At 53.5% G+C, this 21,335-nt stretch overlaps 1 protein-coding gene across 2 annotated transcripts; it reads right to left on the minus strand.

The window, feature by feature from the left end:
- Positions 1–512: 512 nt before the first annotated feature.
- IGF2BP2 (insulin like growth factor 2 mRNA binding protein 2) lies at positions 513–20,757 on the minus strand. Of its 2 annotated transcripts, none has more exons than XM_064720660.1 (17): positions 20,461–20,757; positions 19,929–19,989; positions 10,960–11,008; positions 10,594–10,645; positions 10,036–10,099; positions 9,391–9,663; positions 5,713–5,847; positions 5,442–5,564; positions 4,784–4,919; positions 4,498–4,626; positions 4,002–4,022; positions 3,396–3,464; positions 3,044–3,160; positions 2,722–2,796; positions 2,383–2,514; positions 1,976–2,089; positions 513–1,560 (listed from the first exon to the last, which is right to left on the minus strand). In XM_064720660.1, the coding sequence occupies exons 1-17, from the start codon at positions 20,648–20,650 to the stop codon at positions 1,465–1,467; spliced, it is 1,836 nt and encodes a 611-aa protein (XP_064576730.1). In that variant the 5' UTR covers positions 20,651–20,757; the 3' UTR covers positions 513–1,464. The 2 variants fall into 2 exon arrangements, with proteins under 2 accessions (XP_064576730.1, XP_064576729.1); XM_064720659.1 differs by having other exon boundaries at positions 4,002–4,025.
- Between the last annotated feature and the right edge of the window lie 578 nt (positions 20,758–21,335).

Consider the following 21,335-nt stretch of genomic DNA (forward strand, 5'->3'; position numbering starts at 1 on the left):
CCAAAGAAAGAAACAGAGAGCAGGCTCAGGCTCTGGTTAGCTGGATATATTTCTCTTTGTTGGTGTCTCAGGTTGGTTTTCACAGAACACTTTGCAGTAGAGGAAAACGCAGATTCGCAGCCCACGGGAGCGGCGCTGGCACCGGCGCCTCCGCTCCCATCCCTGCTCTGCCCATCGGCTTTCACCGCTTCCATCCATCACCTGGATTTGCTTAAACCCTTTTTTTTATTCTTGTGTTTGGCTTTTTTATTTTTCCCTTTTTTTTTTTTTGTTCTTTTTAACCATTTCTCAAGCTTTCTCCGAAGGAACAGCCACTGGCTCTCGGCTTGCAGGAGACTACGGAAGAGCTCTGGGACACGGGGGATGGTTTCCTTCTTCCACCTCGCAGCTGACTTGGTCGAGATCATTTTTCCAACTCGGTTTTTTTTTATTACAAAAATAAAAAAATGCTCCAACTATCAGTTTTACAAGGCATACAAAAATCTCTAAAAGGGCAACACAAGCGCAAGGTGCTGAGGTACGAAAACCTGAGGTAGTTTTTCTGTGTGTGTGTTGGGAGGGTTATTTGGGTTATTTTTTCTTTTGAAGCCAATTTTGCTGGTTGGGTTTTCCAGCCCTGGGCTGACAACCTCTTGTAAATGTTTTTTTCACCCATTTCCCCCTCCTCTCCCTGCAACAGGGATCTTTTCCCCAAAGATCCCAGTCCAAAGCAGGCAGGGCTGGTGCTGCCCATCATTCTCCAGGGATGTCAGTGCTGGGCAGTGATGGAGAGAGGACAGACAGACAGAAAGGGGGGACAGAACAGATGCAAACCCCGCTTTTGGAGTCCAAAGCAAAGAGGAAAGGGTGTGTGAAGGAGAGGAACAATTCCTACACGAGGAATCTTCTTGGCTCCTACAGGCCCTGCTCTTCTCAAAGCCCTTCAGAAATTGCTTTTTAACACTTATTCAGTATTTTTTTCCCTGCTGGTGATCCTACAGCTCTGCTCTACGGTGCATTAGAGAACCAATGAACCAGCTCCTGCCATTAAACCTCTAGAAAAGCCTGCTTTTGCTAAAAACAAACATCCCCCCTCCCCCAAAAAATTTTTAAAAAGTGAGTTAAAAAATAAAATCTTACAAAACTTAAAAATCGGCGTTAGTTCCGTTACTGATATATTAATTCTAAATTAACGGGTGCCACGGCCCCCCCAGGCCGGGCGAGCTCCTCGGGGGTGGAATGGGCAGGTTTGGGGAGAATTCCAAACTAAAAGCCACCTCTCTCTCTGCCTGGGTTAGTCTGACTGACTGGCGGGGAGCGGCGCGGGAGGCGGTGGAGTAAGGCGGAAGCTGCGGGCTGGAGAGAGCCCCCCGTGCCCCGGGCTGCCAGCTGGGGGGCTCGGGGGTCTTTGGTTTGTCCCCTGACCTGCTGGGGCCGGCGCTGGCGGCGGGGGGTTACATTCGTCGGGCGGTGCTGGCGGGAGCCTCACTTGCTGTGCTGCGAGGCCACGGCTCCCTGAGCGTGTTTGTGCTCCTGCTGCTTCACCTGCTGCACGATTTCCCTGATCTTGCGCTGGGCAGTCTGCAAAGGGGGCAAGGAACAGGGGTAGCAACACCAGAGCTGAGCCCCCACCAACCCTACAGCACCCCAACCCTACAGACTCTAACACCAGGCCAGGCGTGTGATTCTGTGATACTTTTGCTTTGCTAAAGCAAAGGTTTGGCTGTTCTTCCATCACTCAAGATTTTGGGGTGTCGCCACACCCTCGCATTCGTGAACCCAGCCTGGTTAGATGCACCCAGGTGGGATGCAGGAGCCATTCCTACCCACTGTCCAAGGCACAGATTTTGGCTGAATCGAGCCAATCTTCCATTTTAATGCAGCCAAAACCCCTTTCAGTGCATCCTGGGTGCACACTCAGAGCAGCTCAGGGGATGCTGCGGTCAGTGGCCTTCCTCAAACTGGGACTGTTGGGAGAGCCGTGGCCAAACCTTACCTGACTGGCAAAGAAATGCCCAATGATTTTGACGACGACCTCCTCGTTCTCGTCCGGGGTTTGGTCTCGCGGCACAATGACTTCTGCGCTCGTTAAGTTCTGCAGTTCATTCACCTGAGCAAACAACAGAGATCCAGGTTTTGCTGGGAAAGAGCCAAAATCCTCCACTGCTGGTGCCACTCCAGCTCTGAGGCAGGACATGGCACCAGGCTGCTGTGGCTCACATCCTGTCCCCTTGGGATGGCCATCCAGGAGCCAGCGCCAGGACAAAGGGACTGAGACATCACTGATAGAACAGAGCACCCGGCCAGAGCTGATGGGATGGATAGGGGATGGATATGGGATGGATGGGGGATGTCCAGCCCTCTATTCCCAAGCCAGGTGGGATCCCACACACCCCCACCTACCGTCTTGCCACCTTTGCCAATGACGCGGCCGGCGGCGAAGGAAGGCACCTTGATGTGTGCTTCGAGCTTCACTTCTTCTTTCGGGTTAAAGAAATTCTCCTCCTTCAGCTTCCCAAATATTCGCCCCTGGGCCTGGAGAGGGCACAAAAGGGACATGGATGTGGTGGGCAGCATCCTGGAGGCAGCCTGCTGTGCCCTTCATTCCCACAGGCAATGATGTGGTCCCAAAACCGTGGTTCCAAGCTGAGAAGCCCCCCTGGCATGGTGAGGACCAAAGGGATGCTCTCACTTTGCCCCTACCCATGTCCCCAAGCCAACCTTACCCTGTGGCCATCATACCTTGAACTGAGCCTCAGGTGGCCCCGTGATGATCACCATGCGCTCGCTGGCATCTGGACCTTCTGCTGGGGCAATCTGCAGAGGGATGGAAGGAGTGTGAGTGTTACCCCTCCTCAGGCAAGACCTCCCCTCTGTGGGATGTGTTCCCATGCAGGGACACCCCCCTACCCAAGCAGTGGTGGCAATCAGGAAGCTGCAGGACTGGGTTTCTACTCATTTAGAGAGCAAAACCATTCACCAAGGGCTCCCTTCTCTGCTCTCAGCAAGTAGGAAGGGGAAACCGAGGCACAAAGCCCTGACCCAGCCCCTCATTCCCACTCACCTTGATGGAGGCGCCAGCAAACCGTGCCAGCTGCTTGATGTGCTGCCCCTTCTTCCCAATGATGGCCCCCACGGCCTGTGTTGGGATGAACAAGTTCACAACCTCCTGCTCCGGCACCTGGAAAGGGCAGGAAGAGCCAGAGGGTCAGGGGAACAGTTGGGCCAGGGGGCTGCTCCCCCCTGCCAGCATTCCAGCCTTGAAGAGGGGCTGAGCTGGGTTGGATTGGGTTGGGTTGGGTTGGGTTGGGCTGGGTTCTCTTGAGTTGAGCTGTGGTCCTGCCCTCCCACAAGGTGCCCAAGGGAAAACCTCCTGGCAGGAGGTGCCAGGGCACTTTTGGAGAAGAGAAACTTACAGGATGCTGATGGGGGAAGGCTCCAGCTGGGGGGGCTCCGTACAGACTGGACAGATAGGCCGAGGAGCCCTGTGGTGGGAGAGAAAATGAGGGGCAGTGACATTAATGATGTCCTCAAGGTGCCAGCCCCTTCCCAACATGCCCACCCTGACATGGAGAGCGTGTCACCACCAGGAGGAGGAACACAGAGACCACAGGCACATTCAAGGATGAGCTGCAGCCTGGACCCTGTGCCTATGGCACAGCACGAGGCTAGGATGGGGATGGGAGCTCCCAGTTAACCCCAGTCCCTCCCCACTGCTGCTGTTTTGTCTTTGGCCTGCTGATATTTGTATCAGAAAAAAAGATCTCCTTCTGGCCTCACCAGGGGGCTTGAAAAAGGCCACATAAAGCCTTGGGGTGAAGGACCCCACACCAAATACTGCCCTTCAGGAGACCTGTCCCACTCCTCTCCATCACACCCCACATAAATAATTCCCACAGCTGTCTCCCAGAGGTTGTGGATACAGGCACAGCACCCTCCCTCCACAGGTTGGGAGTGACCAACCAACCCTCCTGGAGCCCTCCAGAGCCACCCCAAACACCCCACATCCTCCCAGCACTCACCGTCCTCCTCCGCCCGCTCTGCTGCTGGCATTGCAGGGAAAGAAAACAGCACAGGTAAATTAACCCACAGCACAGAATAAATTATTGAATAACTAATGGAGGCAGCGCATGGTGCCTGAGTGACCTGGGATGGACCTTCTCCACCAGCACCTTGGCCATCCTGTTCTCCTGGCACTGCACCATCCCTGCCCACTGTCACCTCAGGCCAGTGGTGGCCTTGGGGTCAGGACTGAAGACCACCTACATGGTTTTTCCATGCTGTCTTCAGAGAGCAGCACCCTTGGGACACAGCCAATCCTTAAACACTAGTGGAACCCAGATCAGCACAACCCAGAGATGCAGCTGATCTTCTTGGTGATTGCCACCTTCACTCCCTGTCCTCTCCACTTTGCTGCTGCAAATGAGCATCCTCCCCAAAATGGCTGAGAGTCAGAACTCCCCATAAGGTAGCTCCCAAACCCAACAGCTCCAGGCACCAGGAACACGCCACACTTACTGCAAAGGGGTGGTAGGGGGTGGCAGCTGCAGCCCCCCGGGCCCCGGGGGTGGAGGGCAGCATGGACAGCCCTGTGGAGAAGATGCCCAAAGCACTGAGGTTCAGCCCTGGGATCAGGTTGGCCTGTTGCTGGGAAAGGAAAGATAAAAGGAGAAAGCTGTGAAAGGTGGGGGAGAACTGGGCTTCTGAACACAGGCATGGGCGAGGCCCAACCATTGCTGTAACACATCAACCTCCACTGTGAATTTCTGTGCAGTGGAGCAGGCCCGGGGAGGGCTGGGCTTACGTTGACAGCCACCACGTCGCTCTCGTAGGCCTCGCGCAGCTTCTTCATGATCTCCACCTCGGCTTTGGAGCAGGCCTCCGTGCTGCCCTTCACCGTGATGGTGCGCTCGGGGTTGTAGATGGTCAGGTCCTGCAAGCTGCCCCACGGGAAAATCCAGAGACACGGTCACATCCCTTCTTCAAGTCATGGAAAACCCCAGGAAAACTCAAATCACAGCTGAGGGTTCCCCACAGGACAGAGTGAGAGCTATGCGGCCTCTCCCTGCCCAACACCTGGGATGAGGAACATCCACCTGGGATAGGGAATGCACATGGGAGGGCACAGCTGCTCTGTTTTTCACCTGCAGCAGTGTTTGTACCATGTTGGACAGAATGGGGTGGCCTGGTGTCCACCAGGACTCCACTGAATCATAGAATCATGGAATGGAAGGGATGTGAAAGCGCATCCAGTTCCAGCCCCTGCCATGGGCAGGGACACCTGCCACTAGACCAGATTGCTCCAAGCCCTGTCCAACCTGGCCTGCAACACTTCCAGGGATCCAGTGGCAGCCACAGCTTCTCTGGGCAATCTACCACCCTCACAGGGAACATTTCCTTCCCAATATCCCATCTAACCCTGCTGTCTCACCATTCCCCCCAGTCCTGTCACAGGAACTTACGGGGAGATGGTGATCTTGGTGCCCGTGTCCTGCTCAATCTTCTTGAGGTTGCGGCCCTCCTTGCCAATCAACCTCCCCACCAGGCTGTTGTGTGCCAGGATTTTCAAGGGAATCTCTTCTGCTCTAAAATGCAATAAGAAAAAATCAAATCTAAAGGTCCAGCCAGTCAGGCAACAAAGAAATCTCCAGCCACAGGTACTAATGATTTGCTGAAAAGAAGGACCACCACCACGGGGTCCCACCACGCTGTGGCTGAGCCAGGAGCACTCACGATTTCGTTTCATCAGCCTCCTTCTGCATGATGTCCAGGATCATGCGGCACGCTTCCGAGCACCCCTCTGGCGTGGCGTGGATGGTGATGGGCTTCTCGGCAGCGCCGGCGTTCTCCTTCCGATGGATGTCAACCCTGTGGTGAAACAACCAGCACAGAGGAGCCCCTCAGATAGGCCTGGGGTCACACGGAGGGTTCTGAGAGCTCAGGAGCTGAGAAAAACTCATTTCAACACTTGCTCAAGCTGTGGGGTGAACCTGGGTGTCAGCTGCATCTACCAGCACCTGGCTCACGCAAGCCCAGGCAGTGTTTGGTTTCGGGCGGTTCGGATCGGATTTGGACCACGTTCGCCTGTAGGACCCGAGGTCCTGGAAGCTGAGGGGCGTCACAACATCAACCAATGCATGGAGGGGGCAGAACAAATCCTCAACTGGACTAAAGCCCTGAGCAACCTGGTCTATCATCATCATCTCTGCCGCTGGCCCCGCTTGGAGCAGCAGACGGGATCAGAGGCCCTGCCGAGCTCCACCTCTCTCTGCGCAACACCCGAGGCTGTCCAGCGACCTTGGGCACAGAGAGCACTTACCCGTGGGCAGCGTCTGTCTGTCCCGACACGGAGGCACCCGGCAACAACAGCGCTGGTACTCACGCCCTTCCCGGGGGGACCAGCAGGCTCCCGTGCGCAGCGGCAGGGACCGTGCTCTACTCCTCTGCTCCTCCCTCAGCTCATGGCTCATGGCGCGAGGAGGCACGGCCTCCAGCTCGCTCCTCACGCTCAACCGTACCTGGCAAAGCCCTGAGAGAGAGGGAGAGAGGAAAGCAGGGTAGGAGACTCCCGCACCTCGACCACGCGCCTTGGGCTACAGGGGGAGGAACCCTTGCGTCTTCTCCGTGCGATGATCCGCGCGCTCTTCCCGCCGGACAGTGATGCCGTGCTGTGGCCATCCTGCCATGGGCCACCACCGTGGCGTCCCTGCCAGTGCTGCAGCCAGGGCCAGGTCTTCCGAGCAGGTGTGGAAGTGGCAGCTCAGCCACTCTGGAATGCTGACAGCACTTGGGTCCCCTCCGGCCACATCTCCGAGGTCTTGTCCTGATGGGATCATCCAGGGCGCTGCTGCACGTGCCAGGCCAAGGGCTGGGGGGCAGAGTCACCACACGGTGCCATGCTGGGGTCCAGGTGGGTTTGAACAGGTCAACTCTTCAAGAGCCATCATGCTGGAACACTGATGGTGGAAGGGGAGCAGCTGGGAGAGCCTTCCCTGGGAGAAGGGACTCCAAAGGGACCCAGAGTGGTTCCATCCAAGCACTGAACAGGGAGGGAAGACAGCATGGTTCCCTTCTTGCCTCCATCTCTCCAGATCTCCATGTCTTCAGTTGGTGCTCCCAGCCATGGAGCTCCCTCAGACTGGCCTGGAGGATCCGTTCCCAGCAGGTACAGGGACACTTGCTGCCACCCCTTTGATGGGAACAAGGTGAACACACCATGATGGCCACACGAGGCAATGACAGACCAGGCTGATGCTCCCAAGGTAGGGGGAACTGATGAGGAATCCCAACAAACCCCACAGATGGGAGCCACACAGCAGCTGAGGCTGGTGGAGAGGAGAACTCGGCTGAGCCTTCGTGCCAGAAAGGAACCAAGTGCCAGGGAAGTGCTGAACGGAGGCACTGAGGTGATGAGGAGCTTGCACAAGCCTCAGAAAGGGGCACAAGCCAGGTTCCAGGCTGATCAACCATCCCATGGGATCACCAGGTTCAGGATGATGAGCTCAGGGGAAGACACATCCCATGTCCGGATGTGTGAGCTCACTTGCCAGAGAGATGAAGGGATGCCAGGAAGGGGTCACTGCTTTCAGGCATATTCCACCCCAGAGAGCTGGAGAAGAGAGAGCTCTGGAGCTGCCAGCACATTCCAGTGCCACTGCTGAACTGCTCCATTCCAACAGGAGGATGGAGAAGGGGACATTCAGTACCTTCACCCCATCACCAGGTGCTGCAGGGAGGGATGACCGGGGCTGGGGGGACAGGGTTTGCCAATGGTGCAGCAGGAAAAGCCTCCAAGAGACCTTAGGGTGGGCTGGGAATGCTTCAGGAGTGGCTGCCATGAGGGACAGCCCTCTCCAGGTGGACAACACAGCGCTCCTGTAGGGTTATCCCAGTGGATAGCCATGGTAGCCATGATCCTCTTCTCACGGAGCTCCAAGGGCTGTGGAAGGTCTTGGTCTGGGTTTCTTCATGGAAAAACACAGCTCAGCCTGGGCACAGTTTTGCCTCCTGGGGCTCAGAAGCACCTTTGGGATCTCTGTGAGTGGATCCAGGGGTGAAATCCAATGTGACCAGAGGAATCCAGAAGCCAGCATCACTCTGGGAAGCAGCAGGGGCCAGGCAGCAGGATGTCACCTTTGGATCATCACTGCCAGATGAGGGCAGGGACAGAGTGTGGGATGGCACCCAAAGTGAAGGACAAGGCTCCTGTGGCTGCCTGGGATGTTCCCGAGGGTTCCCTTCACCCCAGCCTGCAGGCAGGGCAGGAGAGGGCAGAGCACTGAGCAGGACCTTCCTCCATGGCCCGGGTCTTCAGGGCAGGCACACAGAGCCACCCCACCAGGAGGGACAATTCAGGGGCAGAAACTGCTCCAAGCAACAGCATCTGGTTTCATGGCTGGGAGAAACTGACACCTTCCCACCTTCCTTGCTAGGCTCAGGGCTTGGAAAGGGCAAATTCCCTTCTTGGGGGTGAGGACACAGCTACGCCTGCTGCTCATCCCACCAGGACTCACCTGGAGAAGGGCTTGCAGCCAACCAGGATCTGCTCAGCAGGCTACCAGGTGAGCAAGCCAGGCTCCAAGAGCTCCTCTCCCTACTCCTCTGCCCCCTTTCCATACAAACCTCTTCCTGCCAAGCCAGCACCTGGGTTTGGCTCCTCTTTCTACCTCCAGCCACACTAGTACCAAAGCTTTGCCTCTAAAAACTCCTCTGAGAACTGGGATGCTCTGGGACAGGACTCCTACGTCCCATGGGATCACCAGGTGCAGGATGATGAGCACAGGAGAAGACAGCTTGGGGTTAAACACAAACACACCTGGGCAGGAACAAACCATGCAGGAAAACCATGCAGAGAATGAGCGGTGAGATCAGGAGAACAGCAACAAGAGAAACATGGAAAACTTTGGCAAGACAATCCCACTTTTTTGTTTTTTTTTTTTTCCTTTTTTAGTTCAAAAATAAACACGTTAATAGCTAAAAAAGGCTTCAAACAGTTACAAAAGCCCATCCTTCTCGTGGCAGTGCTCCCACAGTGTCCCTTTCCCCTCAATAGCTCTAGCCCATATGGGATATTGCAGGATGAGCAAATCCCACAAGAACCAAGACCACTGCACTGAGGATTCACCTTTAGGATTTGATCCCCAAACTTGCCATTTCTCCCTAAAGCCTCATCCCACAAAGCTGTTCTCGTGAGGCTTTAGGAACTCATTCCAGGCCTTTTTCCAGTGTGCATCCCCCTCCTGCAGCACCCAGACCACCCTGGCCAGCAGGAATGGGTCAGCACCTGAGCTCTGCCACCACCCCAAGAAACCAGCAGTGGCTGGCACTGCAAAGCCCCCCAGTGCAGGGAGAACCCGAGCTGGGACCTACAGCACCCTAGGGAAGGAAAACAAAACCATTGCAAGTACTTACTTGGACTGGGTTTGCTTAGTAAGGTTCTTTATGGTCAAGCCCTCCTTTCCTATGATCGCACCAACAAACTGCGTGGGCACCAGCATCCTCAGTGGGAACTCGAGCTGTTTGGGCTGTGAGGAGCCCCCTGGGGAGGAGCCCCGCTCCCTGGAGGAGTGGCCCCCGCGGCGGGATCGCTGGGGGGGCGGAGGGGAGCTCACCTCTTCATCCGGGATGTAGGAAATCTTGAAGGAACAGTTCTCTAACTGCTGGTCGCTCAGCTTCTCTATTGCTCTGCAAGGCAGCGAGGTGCAGGGCGTGGTCAGGGGCTCCCCTCCAGCACCCCCACCACATGCAGAGCATGGGCCCTTCCCAACTTGCATCCTCTTCCCTCCCCAGTCTGGAGAACATGGCCATGGGAAGCCAGAGCCCCACACTTTTCCCACCAGGAGCAAGCCCCATAACCTGGTGGGACGTCATCCCCTTCCACATGGATCATGCCAAAGCTTCTGAAATAATGTGTACTAGCCCATCTCCCATGCCAGAGGACAGCCCAGTGGTGGGACAGCTTAGAGAAGCCTGGAAGACACCTGGGACTCCTTGGGAAAGCTGGTGTGGTGTGAAATCATGGGCAAACCAAACCAAACCAAACCAAGCCCCACTCACACTTTGGCCTCCTCCTTGGTGGCGTAGGTCACGTTGACAACGGCAGTTTCTGTGTCTGTGTTCACTGTGGGAGCAAGAGAAGCAGAGTTGGAGCAGGGCTGGGAGAGGTGTCACTGCTGCTCTCAGCATGCTCCAGAGGGGGGGATACACCTGGGATGGGGACAGGGACATGCCTGTCCCATGGCATGCCTGGGCACCCTGTGTTTTCCCCTGGGCACCCTGTGTTTACCCCCAGCACAAGGACAGGGTTGGATCCAAGGCTGAATCCAAGCAGAACGCAGGGCTGGACATCCCTGACCCACCAGTGGATCCCAACCTACACTCAGCTCATTTTTGCTTTCAATTTTTTCAGGGACCAGGGGCATTCCCAGGGATGGTGGATGCACAGCCCACATCATCCCACCAGCAGGGTTTGTGTCCAAAACCCATTTCAGACCACTGCTGCTGGACTGGTTATCCAACTAGGTTTCATCCCAGCGGGCTTCCTGCAGCCTGGGCAAAGCTGGGGAGCAGCACTGGGAATTTTGCAGGGATGAGGACCATGCTGGACCATCTTACCTTGCTCTACATTCTCCACTGTGCCATACTGAGCTAAGAGGCCATCCAGCACCTGGGGACAGAGCAGCAAACAGGGCAGGTGAGGCTCCAAGCAGGGCAGGAGCACCCTCCACCCACAAACACCCTCCAGCACCACCCACCTGCATCCATTATCATCCATTATCCCAGAGCTGACCCAGCACTCCAAGCTGGCCCCCACCCAAAAGCAGGCAGAGCTGGAGCCCAGTTCAGGCTCCCTCCCTGCATTACTGGGAAGTTAAAGGGTGGCCCACGTGCAGGCCATGTGCTCCAGCAGCACAGCTCATGATGCTGGAGAAGGAGATGAACGGGATGTTTTTGGGATTTTTGGGATCAGCCACTTCTTACCTCCCACTGTAGGTGGGGAGGGATGTTTCGGATCTGGATCTTCCTGCTCCTGCAAAGACAAAGCCCTGGGTTAGGGTCTGCAGGCACCTCACAGCAGAAGGAACAGCCTCTCTGGGAGTCACACAGAGCTGTGAGAGCTTCCCAAAGCATCCCACCTCCCCACAGTGAGCCAAGGCAGCTCAGCCCCAGGGAGAGCCATTTCTCCTCGCTGTGCCCTGGTCACCACTGGGGCTGGAGCTCTCTCTGGAACGCTCCCTCCTCATGCTGGCTGTCAGGTTTCCAAGGAAACCTCCTGAAAGGAGCCTCTGCAGAGCCATGGCCGCACAGGGATGCACAGACAGCCCTGCCCACGCTGCTCTGGGCTGGGACAGGACCCCAGCCTGGCCAGGGGACCCCTGCTGTACCCTGAGGGGAGCTCTCCAAAAGCACATCCAGCTGAGGCTCACCACTTCCCAGCAACGTGGGGCTGCTCTCCTTGGGGAAACCCTAATAAATATCCTTGTAAGCCTGAGTTTGGAGATGCCCAACACACCCAGCCTCGTCCAGTGGCACTTCCAAACTCACAGGACAACATGGCTCACTCCCAGCCTGGCTGTGGTTCCATCTCCAACCTGGACATGGTTTCATTCCCAACTTTGCTATGGTTTCATTCCCAAACTGTGGTTGCATTCCCAAGCTGGCCATGGCTGCAAAGGAAGCCCTGCCAAGGCTTCCCAAGGGTCAGAGCCCCCTGACATCTCCTCAGCCTGGCTGTGAGATGTGCTTGGGCAGTGACAGGTTCTGACACAGCCCAATCCATGCAGGATCCAGCCAAGCCTTGAGCCACGAGCCACTCTGTTGCCGTAAGGTAGGAAAATCAGAAAGAAAGGCTTCAAAAAATCAAGGCTGCTCTCCTTGTCAGGCCAGCCCTTTGCAAGCTCCCATGTGAAAACAATCCTAGTGAGAGCAGGTCATTAGCATAACAATCTATTCCTAGGTGAAACACAGCTAACACCTGTATAAAATGTTTCTACACTGATAGAAAAATGAAAACTATCTCTCACAAACAACTTTTCCTACTTTGGGAGCTGGAGTGACCCCCAATAGACACATCTCACCCCTGAGATGATGGGTGCCAGGCTGTGAGGCCACAGGGCCTGAATAAATCCCAGCCAGTCCCAAACCATTGGAGAGAGTTGGACACGCTGCCCAGTCACCCCCAGACCCAAAGCCACGGGGGCACCTTCATCCCAAGGTGCCCCTGCTCAGCTCCCAGCCAAAGCACCACCACAGCCACCCTCCTCTCCCATGTGGGAACCACTGGGGTGCCCCAGGTTGGACCATGGAGGAGCTGCTCTCCATTTGGGGTTCACTTGGCTCAGCCCACCTGTCCCCAAAGCCCAGGGGACACAGGGCACTTGGAAGGGGCACATCCAAGAGAAACCAGCACAGCAGCTGCACAAATCCCTCTGCCACTCCTGGAAAAGCCCTGCCTTGGATTGAATTGCTCCAGAGCCATAATTTCCCTACTCCTCTGCCAGGGGAGATGCCAGAGCAGCCCTGGTCTCCCCAGGTGCTGCTTCACCCTCCCAAAACACCCCAACAGAAGAACCACAGCAGGTGCCACAAATCCCCACTTCCCAACGGGACACGACAGAATATTCCCACTTCCAGCATCCATCCAAAGCAGTGCACAGCATTTAAAGGCACCCAAAGGGCACTCAGGCTTCAGCTCCCATGGGCAGCACTCCCAGCAGCTCAACATCACCACCCAGCATTGAAGACAAGGTTATTGCTCCTCCTGGGTGTGCTCATGGCTCTTGTAACTGCACACCTGGGTGCAGCAGTGCTGGACCCCACACAGCCATCACTGCTGGAGCCAGGGATGCACATCTGGAGCCATGACAGGTTGGGTGAGTTATTCCCAGGGGCATAGAAGAACTCAGCCATTCCCAACACCACTCCCAGGAGAACTTCGTGGCAGAAACCCCCTTTATTTTGATTTTTGTTTTCATTTTCATTTCATTTTCCCAGACCCCGGGGGTTGACTCCAGGGCACGCACACAACACCAGCACAGGAGCTGACGGTGGCCACGTCTCACCCACCCTGTTTTGCAGCAGGCTGGTGGGAATTTAAGGAGTGAAATAAATCCTAATAACCAGATGGGGGAAAAACACTCAGCTGTGTGATGCAACTGGCCCTGCTGTGGTGAGTGCCCTCAGATAACCTGGAGAGCTGCATCCCTCTGCCTCTTCCTCCACACACCCACCTCGCTGCCTCAGCAGCTTCAAGGGCTGAAGAAACCACGCTCAGCTGCTTTTTTCCCTTCTAAATTGATCCCAAACTGGTCCTGCTCACCAGCAGCTCGAGGAGGAAGCAGCTCCTCCACCCCAGAGCAGGGTTTGGGTGCCAGGAGCTGCCGGCAGCACAGGGAGGATTGAGCAGTGAGTGAGGAGGTAAAGTGAAATAACCCAGGATGGGGCTGTGTGTCCTCTCATGCACCCACCAGAGCAGAATCATGGGCTGGCATCACAGCCCTGCAGGGAAATGGGATGGAAAACCAGCCCCCAGCCATCCACACCCTGCCAGCATCACCACCGCTACCTCCACCTGCTGAAATCATGCAGTGAAACAGGAAAGCTTTAAAACTTCGGGTTTATTCCCCAGCATCAGGAGGATTGAGGGAGTTTTGGCAAAATCCCCCCTTTTCCAGCATGGCTTCCAGGGAAATAGTGGGTTACAACCCCCTCAAAATCCCAGGACACAGAAGGACAAGCATAAAAATGTCAAGAAGTTTGAAATGAGAATGAGCCACCAGCTCCGTGTCCAACATCCACAATCCTTCCTGGATTTTCCCTGTTGGCCCCATGGATCTCCCACCCATCCCTTAGTCAAGAAACTCCAGAGGGGCTTTGTCTCCCACAAATTTGGGAATTAGAAACAAGCTAGCTTCAATATAAGCTCTATAATATAATAATAAAACCTCAACAAAATAATCCAATAATAAATTAATATTGTGATATAATGCTATATAATAATATACAAAATATAGAAAAATAATTTATAATGGTATCTAATTAATACAGTGGAATATAAGGGATGGCTTCAGCACTCTCTGCCCTAAAAAGCACAGATTTTTTCCTACTCATGCTTTGTAATATCTTACTATAATAAAGCTTAAAGGGATTTCATCACCTTCCACCTCAGATCAGTGCTGAGGGCAGAGAAAACACGCTCTGCCACCTCCTGTTTTCCATAAAAATCAATTTTCAAGAGAACTGGGGGAAAAAAGCAAAGGGAAAACATGCTGAAAACCCAGTGAGGGCTCTGCCTGCTTTATGAAATATTTGTCCCAGGCAAGAAAACATCTACCAAAAAATAATTCCCATCATCAGGCAGGGACCAAACTCTGTCCCAGCTGAATTTTCCAGCTCGGAGCCTGAGCCAACAGCCCCCTGAGCGGGCAGGGAGGGAAATGGCTGCTGGATTTGCGATTGCTCATGATCCCATCTATTTTCTGGGTTTGCTGGGGCTGTCCTGGAGGAGTTTTGGTGCATCCCAAGCCCACCCAGCAGCAGCTCCACGAGCATTGAAGAGCTGCCCCAGTTTCCAGCAGTTGCCAGGAGGCTGCGGCTGCTCCAGCTCCCCTCCCAGCCCGGGGGCTTTGCTCTTAAGGAATTAAAAACCCCGGGATGGAAAAGGGTCCGGCCCCGTGCGTGGATCAACAATGGGGATGGAGGGGAATCGGGAATCCGGCCCATCTGTCACCATCGGATCGCGGGGAAAACAAAAGAGGGAGGGGAGGAGGAGGGGGAAAGGAGAAGGTACAAAAATCAGGGGGAAAAAACAAAGAGAGAGGGGGAAAAATGATGGGGAAAGAGATAAATGGGAGAGTGGGGGGAGAGGAAGAAGGGAGGAAGGAAAAAGGGGGAAAAGAAGGAAAGGGGATAAAAGATAAGGGGAAATAGAGGAGGAAAGGAAGGTGGGGGAAAGGTGGAAGAGAGGAAAAAAGGGGAGAAAGAAGAGTGGAAAAGGAAAGAAAGGAAAAGGAGAGAGGGGAAAGATGAGGGAAAAAGAAGGAAAGAGGATAAAAGATGAGGGGGAAAAGGAAGAGGAAAGGAAGGTAGGGGGAAAGGGGGAAGGGAGGGAAAAAGGGGAGAAAGAAGGGTGGAAAAGGAAAGAGGGGAATAAAGGGGGAAAGGAAAGTGGAAAAGAAGGGGGGGAAAGGAGAGGGGGGAAAGAAGAGGGATGAGAAAAGGGAAAAGAAGAGGGAGAAAGAAAGGGGGGAAGAAGAAAGGGGAAAAAAGAAAGAAAGGGGGGAAAGAAGGTGGGTGGAAAAAGGGGAAAAGAAGGTGGAAAAGAAGAGGGGGAAAAGAAGAGTGGAAAAGGACAGAAAGGAAAAGGAGAGAGGGGGGAAAGGAAAGGGGAAAAGAAGATTGGGGAAAAGGAGACGGGGAGAAAAGGGGGGAAAAGGAAAGGGGGAAGAAGAGGGAGAAAGAAAGGGGGGGAGAAAAAAGGAGGGAAAAGAAAGAGGGGAAAAGAAGGAAAGGGGACAGAAGATAAAGGGGAAAAGGAAGGAGGAAAGGGGGGAAGGGGGAAGAGAGAGAAAAAAGGGGGAAAGAAGAGTGGAAAAGAAGATAGGGGGGAAAGGAGGAAATTAAATGGAAAAAAGAAGAGGAGGAAAAGAAGAGAGGGAGAAAAGGGAAAATAAGAGGGAGAAAGAGGGGGTGAGGAAAAAAAAAAAAAAAAAAAGAAAAGAAAAGAAAAGAAAAGAAAAGAAAAGAAAAGAAAAGAAAAGAAAAGAAAAGAAAAGAAAAGAAAAGAAAAGAAAAGAAAAGAAAAGAAAAGAAAAGAAAAGAAAAGAAAAGAAAAGAAAAAAGAAAAGAAAAGAAAAGAAAAGAAAAGGAAAAGTGGGAATGAAGGGAAAAAGAAGGACAGAGAAGAAGGAAAAAAGGGGGAAAGAAGAAGGAGAAAAAAAATAATGGGGGAGAAAAGAAGAGGGGGAAATAGGGGAAAGAAGAGGGGAGGAAAAATGGGGAGAAATAAGGAGGAAAGAAAGAGGTGGAAAAAAAGGGGGGAAGAGTGGGAGGAAAAAGAAGAGGCAGGAAAAGGAAATGGGGGTTAATAAACAAGGGAAAGAAAGGATAAAATATTAATGGAAGCAAAGACCCACGAGGAAAGGAATCTAAAGAAAACCAAAACTCAAACACCACCAACTCCCAGTTCACCTACACCTGCAAACAGAAATGAAATTATAAAATAAAATTAAATTAAATTAAATTAAATTTAATTTAAAAAAAAATAAAACAAGCAGTGGCGTCACCCCCAGCCAGAGCCAGCGCTGGAGTCTGGGAAAGGATCAGTTCCAAGGGGATTCTCCTGGCCAGCCCATTGGGAACAGCATCCCAGACCTATGGGAAACTGGGCACACATCCAGTGGGCAGCAGGAGGGGGGTTTCCCTTCCTGGATGTGACCAACATTGCCCTGGCAACTTTATAAGTATGTCTATATATTAAAAAAATATATAAATTCTCTTTTTGTACATAAATATGTCTTATAAAATTTTATATACTACATAGGAATATTTGTGTATTTTATGCAATTTAATATCTTTATATGAATGTTTCATATAAACATACATAAATATAAAATCCTAGAATGGTTTGGGTTTGAACTTTAGAGCTCATCTAGTCCATATATCTCATAGAAAATTATGCATTAGAAGTATATTTTTATACTTATAAAATATATATTTATGTACCTTTTATATGGTGTCTTTATACATGTAATATATTTTATTTATATCTACACAAAAGATACCAAATGCTTTAAACACACCACCACACATTATTAATTTGTATCAATATATAACATACTAAAAGTTTTTAAATGTATCTGTTTAAGGATATAGGACTCAGTCTGAGGGCAGCCCCACTCCTAGTGCCCCAAATTCAATTTTCTGCTCCCCGTGAGCATTTCCAGGCACACGTGGGGAGGTTCCAGGGGCTCTTCCTGCCAAAGCAATGGGAATTCCTCTCTGCTAATTAAGCAGCTCACTAACGACAAGCAATTATTGATAAGGAGAGCAAAGATGGGGTGTCCAGAGGAAGAACAAAGGGCCTGGATGTTCATCACCAGCTTTAAGTTCACCAACATTTCTGGGTTGAAAAGCACAGGGAAATAAGTAAATAACCAATAAAGCAAAACCACGCAGAAAGGAGAATTGAACTGGTGGTTAAAAGAGAATTATTTAAGGGTAATTGTATTTGAAACAGGAGAAAGTGCCATAAAATCACCCCCAGCAAAGGCACTCGGGCAGGCACCAGCACCTCTCCCCCTCCAGCCACCTTTATCTGGGACAAAACCACCCAAGTTTTAGACATAATGAGAGATTTGTATACAATAATTTAGTATTTCAGTGATTTCCAGGCTCCCCTCACTGCTCTTCACATCTCCCTCGTGCTTTCCTTTCTCATTTCTGACAATTATGGCACAAGCAGAAATTAAAAGGCACCTTCACAACCAAAACCCCCCAAATTTGACTGATTTGGGGACAATAACCGGAACTCTGCTACTTTTTAAACTCCTCATGTTAATAAAATTCTTGTATAAAAGTCAGCACTGCCTTAGCTGAGTTTTACTTCCCATTTTTCACATTTTTACTTTTCTAAAATCCTCTTTCTTTATATAACTTTGTATGTTCTTTCTTTTCCATCTTTCTTTTCCATTAACACGATTTTTTAAAGATTTTAGGAATGCACAACCAATCTTCAAGGAGGAAGATGCTGCTGCTTCCCCCAGGGCCACGCTCCAAAAGCAAAACACTCTTGGAGTGGGATTGCTTCAAGCAAATTTAAGAAGTATTCCCTACTCCTGCTGAGCTCAAAATCAATTTTAAAAGAATTTAAAATTTGAAAATGTTGGTTAAAATATAAAATATAAAGTGATTTTTTTTTTCTTTAATTCCCTAAGGCATGATATATACAAGGGGAAACAAATTTTTGAGGCCGTTGGATACTTCCTAGAGGAGCCCAGACCATTGGGATGGCACAGAAGGGCTGATTTGGAAGCCGTGGGAGGTGAATCGATGGGCTGGGCAGGATTCAGGCTCCTTCCCACCACTGTCACATTTAATTCCTGCCTTCGGAGAAACAGAAACAACCCCTGTGCCAGCGCCTCCCCTCGAGGAATTCCCTTCCCTGCTTCCCGTGGTCAGATCTCCCAGGGGTTTTCCAGCCAGTTCCTTATCCAAATGTGTTTATATGTATATAAATCTACTGATTAGATTATACATACATTAGATTTATATATTTGTGTTAGATTTAAATGTAAAAATTAAACATTCCAGGTGAAGTCGGGCACGGAGGGAACCTCCTCACATCCCCGTGACGCAGGAATGCCGAGGGATGGGAGCCAGCCCAGCTCGGGTCCTCCAAACCAAAAACCCCAAATTCATCTCAGCAACGGGGGGGTTTTTACCATTTCACTCCCTGAAATCCCAGCGTCTCTCCGGGACTCAACCACCACCATAAAAATTGGATTTTCTACAGATTTAAAGAGGGAGGGGGGGAATAAACATGACCACGTGAGGCTCCGTCCCCTGCCAAAAAATCACATTACAAAAATAAAATCTATAATAGAAATAAAATCTATAAAACTGAATCAAGGCACAGCCCCCCAAACTGGGGATATTAATATAAATTATCAGGGTAGATTTTTTTTGAGCTGGGCATAAAAAGACACCGGCTTAAATTAGATCTCAATAATCGGAAGAAACTTGGGAATAGAAAACTTGGAGCCAGCCGAACACAGAGCGATGTAAAATAAATCAGTATTTATTTCTGGGAGGGTTAAATGGCTTTTTTCTAATTTTAAAACTCGGGAGGAAAAGCAGGCGCACCCCAGCCCCAGCCCCGACGGAGAATTTAAAGATGAATTCCTTGTTTACATCCCCGGCTACACGGTAAAGGTCGAGCCCTGGCTGCGTACTATGGCCCCAAACTCCCAATTTCTGCCTCCATCCCTCTTCCAAAGTCACCGCCGGCCCATCCTGAGGCTGCGGCAGGGGTTTAGCCGGGAAATGCCACACCTGGGGATGCCTGGGGGGCTCCTCGGGATGGTTTTTGGGAGGTTGGGAGCGTGCAGATCCCTCGCCGAAGACGAAATCCCACTCCGGCACACGTGATGCCGGGCACGAGCCATTCCCCCCCCGTAAGCCTCAATTACACAACAGCATTTCCAACCCCCCCGTCATTTCCAAATTAATACCCCAGCAGCAATCCCGGGCCAAATCCGGACCCCAGCTCCCAGCCCAGGCCAAGCCTCCGCGCCCGGCCGAGCCAAATCACCCGCCCGGAGCAGCCCGTGGGTTTTTTTTTATTTTTGTTGTTGTTGCCTTTTATCCCGACACATGACGGGGGGGAATAAACCTCGGGATGAGGCTACGCCACACGGAGCCGGGTTTGTTTTCCCTGCGGAACGCGTGTGCCCATCAGCCCGGCCTCGGGCACCTGATGGGAATGAGAGGGCGCGCTCGCCGCGATGCATGAAATAAAACACGCTTCGTGTTTTGGGGTTCTCCGGCTGGATAAAGCGGGGAGATGAGGTGTTTGGAGAGGGGAAATTGATTAATTACCGACTAAAGATAATAAGCCTAAGGGTGCGGGTGGCTGCGCTGCCGGGAAAAGCTCCGTCCGCGGCGCGGAAAGTGGGAGGAAAGGGGTTTTCTCGTGTTTTCCTGCTAAATTAGCGGCTGTTTTCCCCGGGAGCGTGGGGTGAGGGGGCATCACGGGGGTGCCCACCGTGGGAACGCGGCCGTGGGCCGGCAGCTCCTTCCCCCGCCGCGCCGCGCTCCGGAGCGAAAGTAAAACCGACGGGGCTCCGCCGCCCCCCCCGTCCCCCGCATCCCGGAGCGCCCGGCGCGCCCCCCGAAACGCTGCGACGGACACGGACACCGGGGGGACACCGGGGGACACGCCGCGGGGTTACCTGAGCTTTTTGGGCACGGAATAATCCACTTCCATCACTTTGCCGTGCAGCTCCACTTTCCCTGCGGAGACAGCGGGGCGCTCAGCATCCCCCCGGGATGGGGCACGGCGGCATCCCCCCGCCAAATCCCGTCCCACCGCATCCCACCCCATCGTGTCCCACCGCATCCCGAGCCGCCGGCCCTCCCGGGCTGTCCCCGCGCCCCCCGCGCCCCCCGGCGCCCCGGTCCCCCCCGCTCGGCGCCCCCGGGGAGTTGGGGCTGGGCACCTCGTAATCGGGTCCCCGGGGGGGCGCGGGGGGCGGCGGGGCGGCGGGGCCGGGGGCGCCGCGCCCCGGGGGCTCCCAATAAAATCGGAGAAAAAAATCAGCGAAAAATAGAGGCGAGGTCGGGAAGAGCCGGGGCGGGAGGAGGGAGGGAAGGAGGGAGAGGAGGGAGGGAAGGGGGGACCGGGAGATGCCCGGGGAGGGGGCGGCGAGGGGGGTGATGAGGGGGTCGCGGGGGGGATGCGGGGGCGCGGGGGGGGTCGCTCACCCGAGAGGGTCTCGATGGCCCTGATGGCCCAGTTTTGGTCCGGGTAGTCCACGAAGGCGTAGCCGGACTTGAGGAGGACCTGGCCGGGCAGGGGCAGCTGCCGCTCCCCGAAGAGCTGCCGGAGGTCCTGGGCGGTGGCGGCGGGGCTGAGGTTGCCGATGTACAGCTGGTTCATCCTCCGGCGCCTCATCGGGAGCCCCCCGGGCTCCTCCCCGGGAGCCCCCCCGGCTCCTCCCCTCCCGGGAGCGGGACGGACGCGGGCTCGGGAGGGTCCCGCTCTGCGCCACCGGCCCCGGCCCGGCGGAGCCTCCGACAGCGGCGGGCGGAGCCCGGCCCGGCCCGGCCCCGGGGCCGCCCCGCGGGGGGGCAGGTGGAGCCGCCAGACCCCCGCGGGGACGGGATGGGCTGGGGGGACCTGCCCAGAGCCCCCCGCCCTTGTGTAGGGGAACGCACCGCGCCCAGCACCCCCGAGCCGCCCATCCCGCACTCCGATCCCTCTGCCCTGGAACCCACTGAACCCCCTTGCCCCTAAACACCCGCACCCCGTCATCAGCACGGAGCTCTCTGCCCTGCATCCGCCGTACCCATCACCCCCAATCCCTCCCTCTACCCTGCACCCCACATACCCATCACCCCCAATCCCTCCCTCTGTCCTGAACCCACCACCCCACACCACTCCAACCCCTTTGCCCTGGAAACCACAACAGCCTCAACCCTTCAGGAGCTCCCTCAGGGAGATGAAAACCTTTTCACTCAGGAACCAAAGAAAATAAATAAGAAATACATCTTTATATTTATGTATTTATCTACATAATTACTTAATACAATTAAAACAAATACACAAACATGATAAATAATATAAATAATAATGTTTT

The sequence above is a fragment of the Zonotrichia leucophrys genome, chromosome 9, assembly GCF_028769735.1.
Source record: "Zonotrichia leucophrys gambelii isolate GWCS_2022_RI chromosome 9, RI_Zleu_2.0, whole genome shotgun sequence".
In the NCBI taxonomy this organism is placed as follows: Eukaryota; Metazoa; Chordata; class Aves; order Passeriformes; family Passerellidae; genus Zonotrichia; species Zonotrichia leucophrys.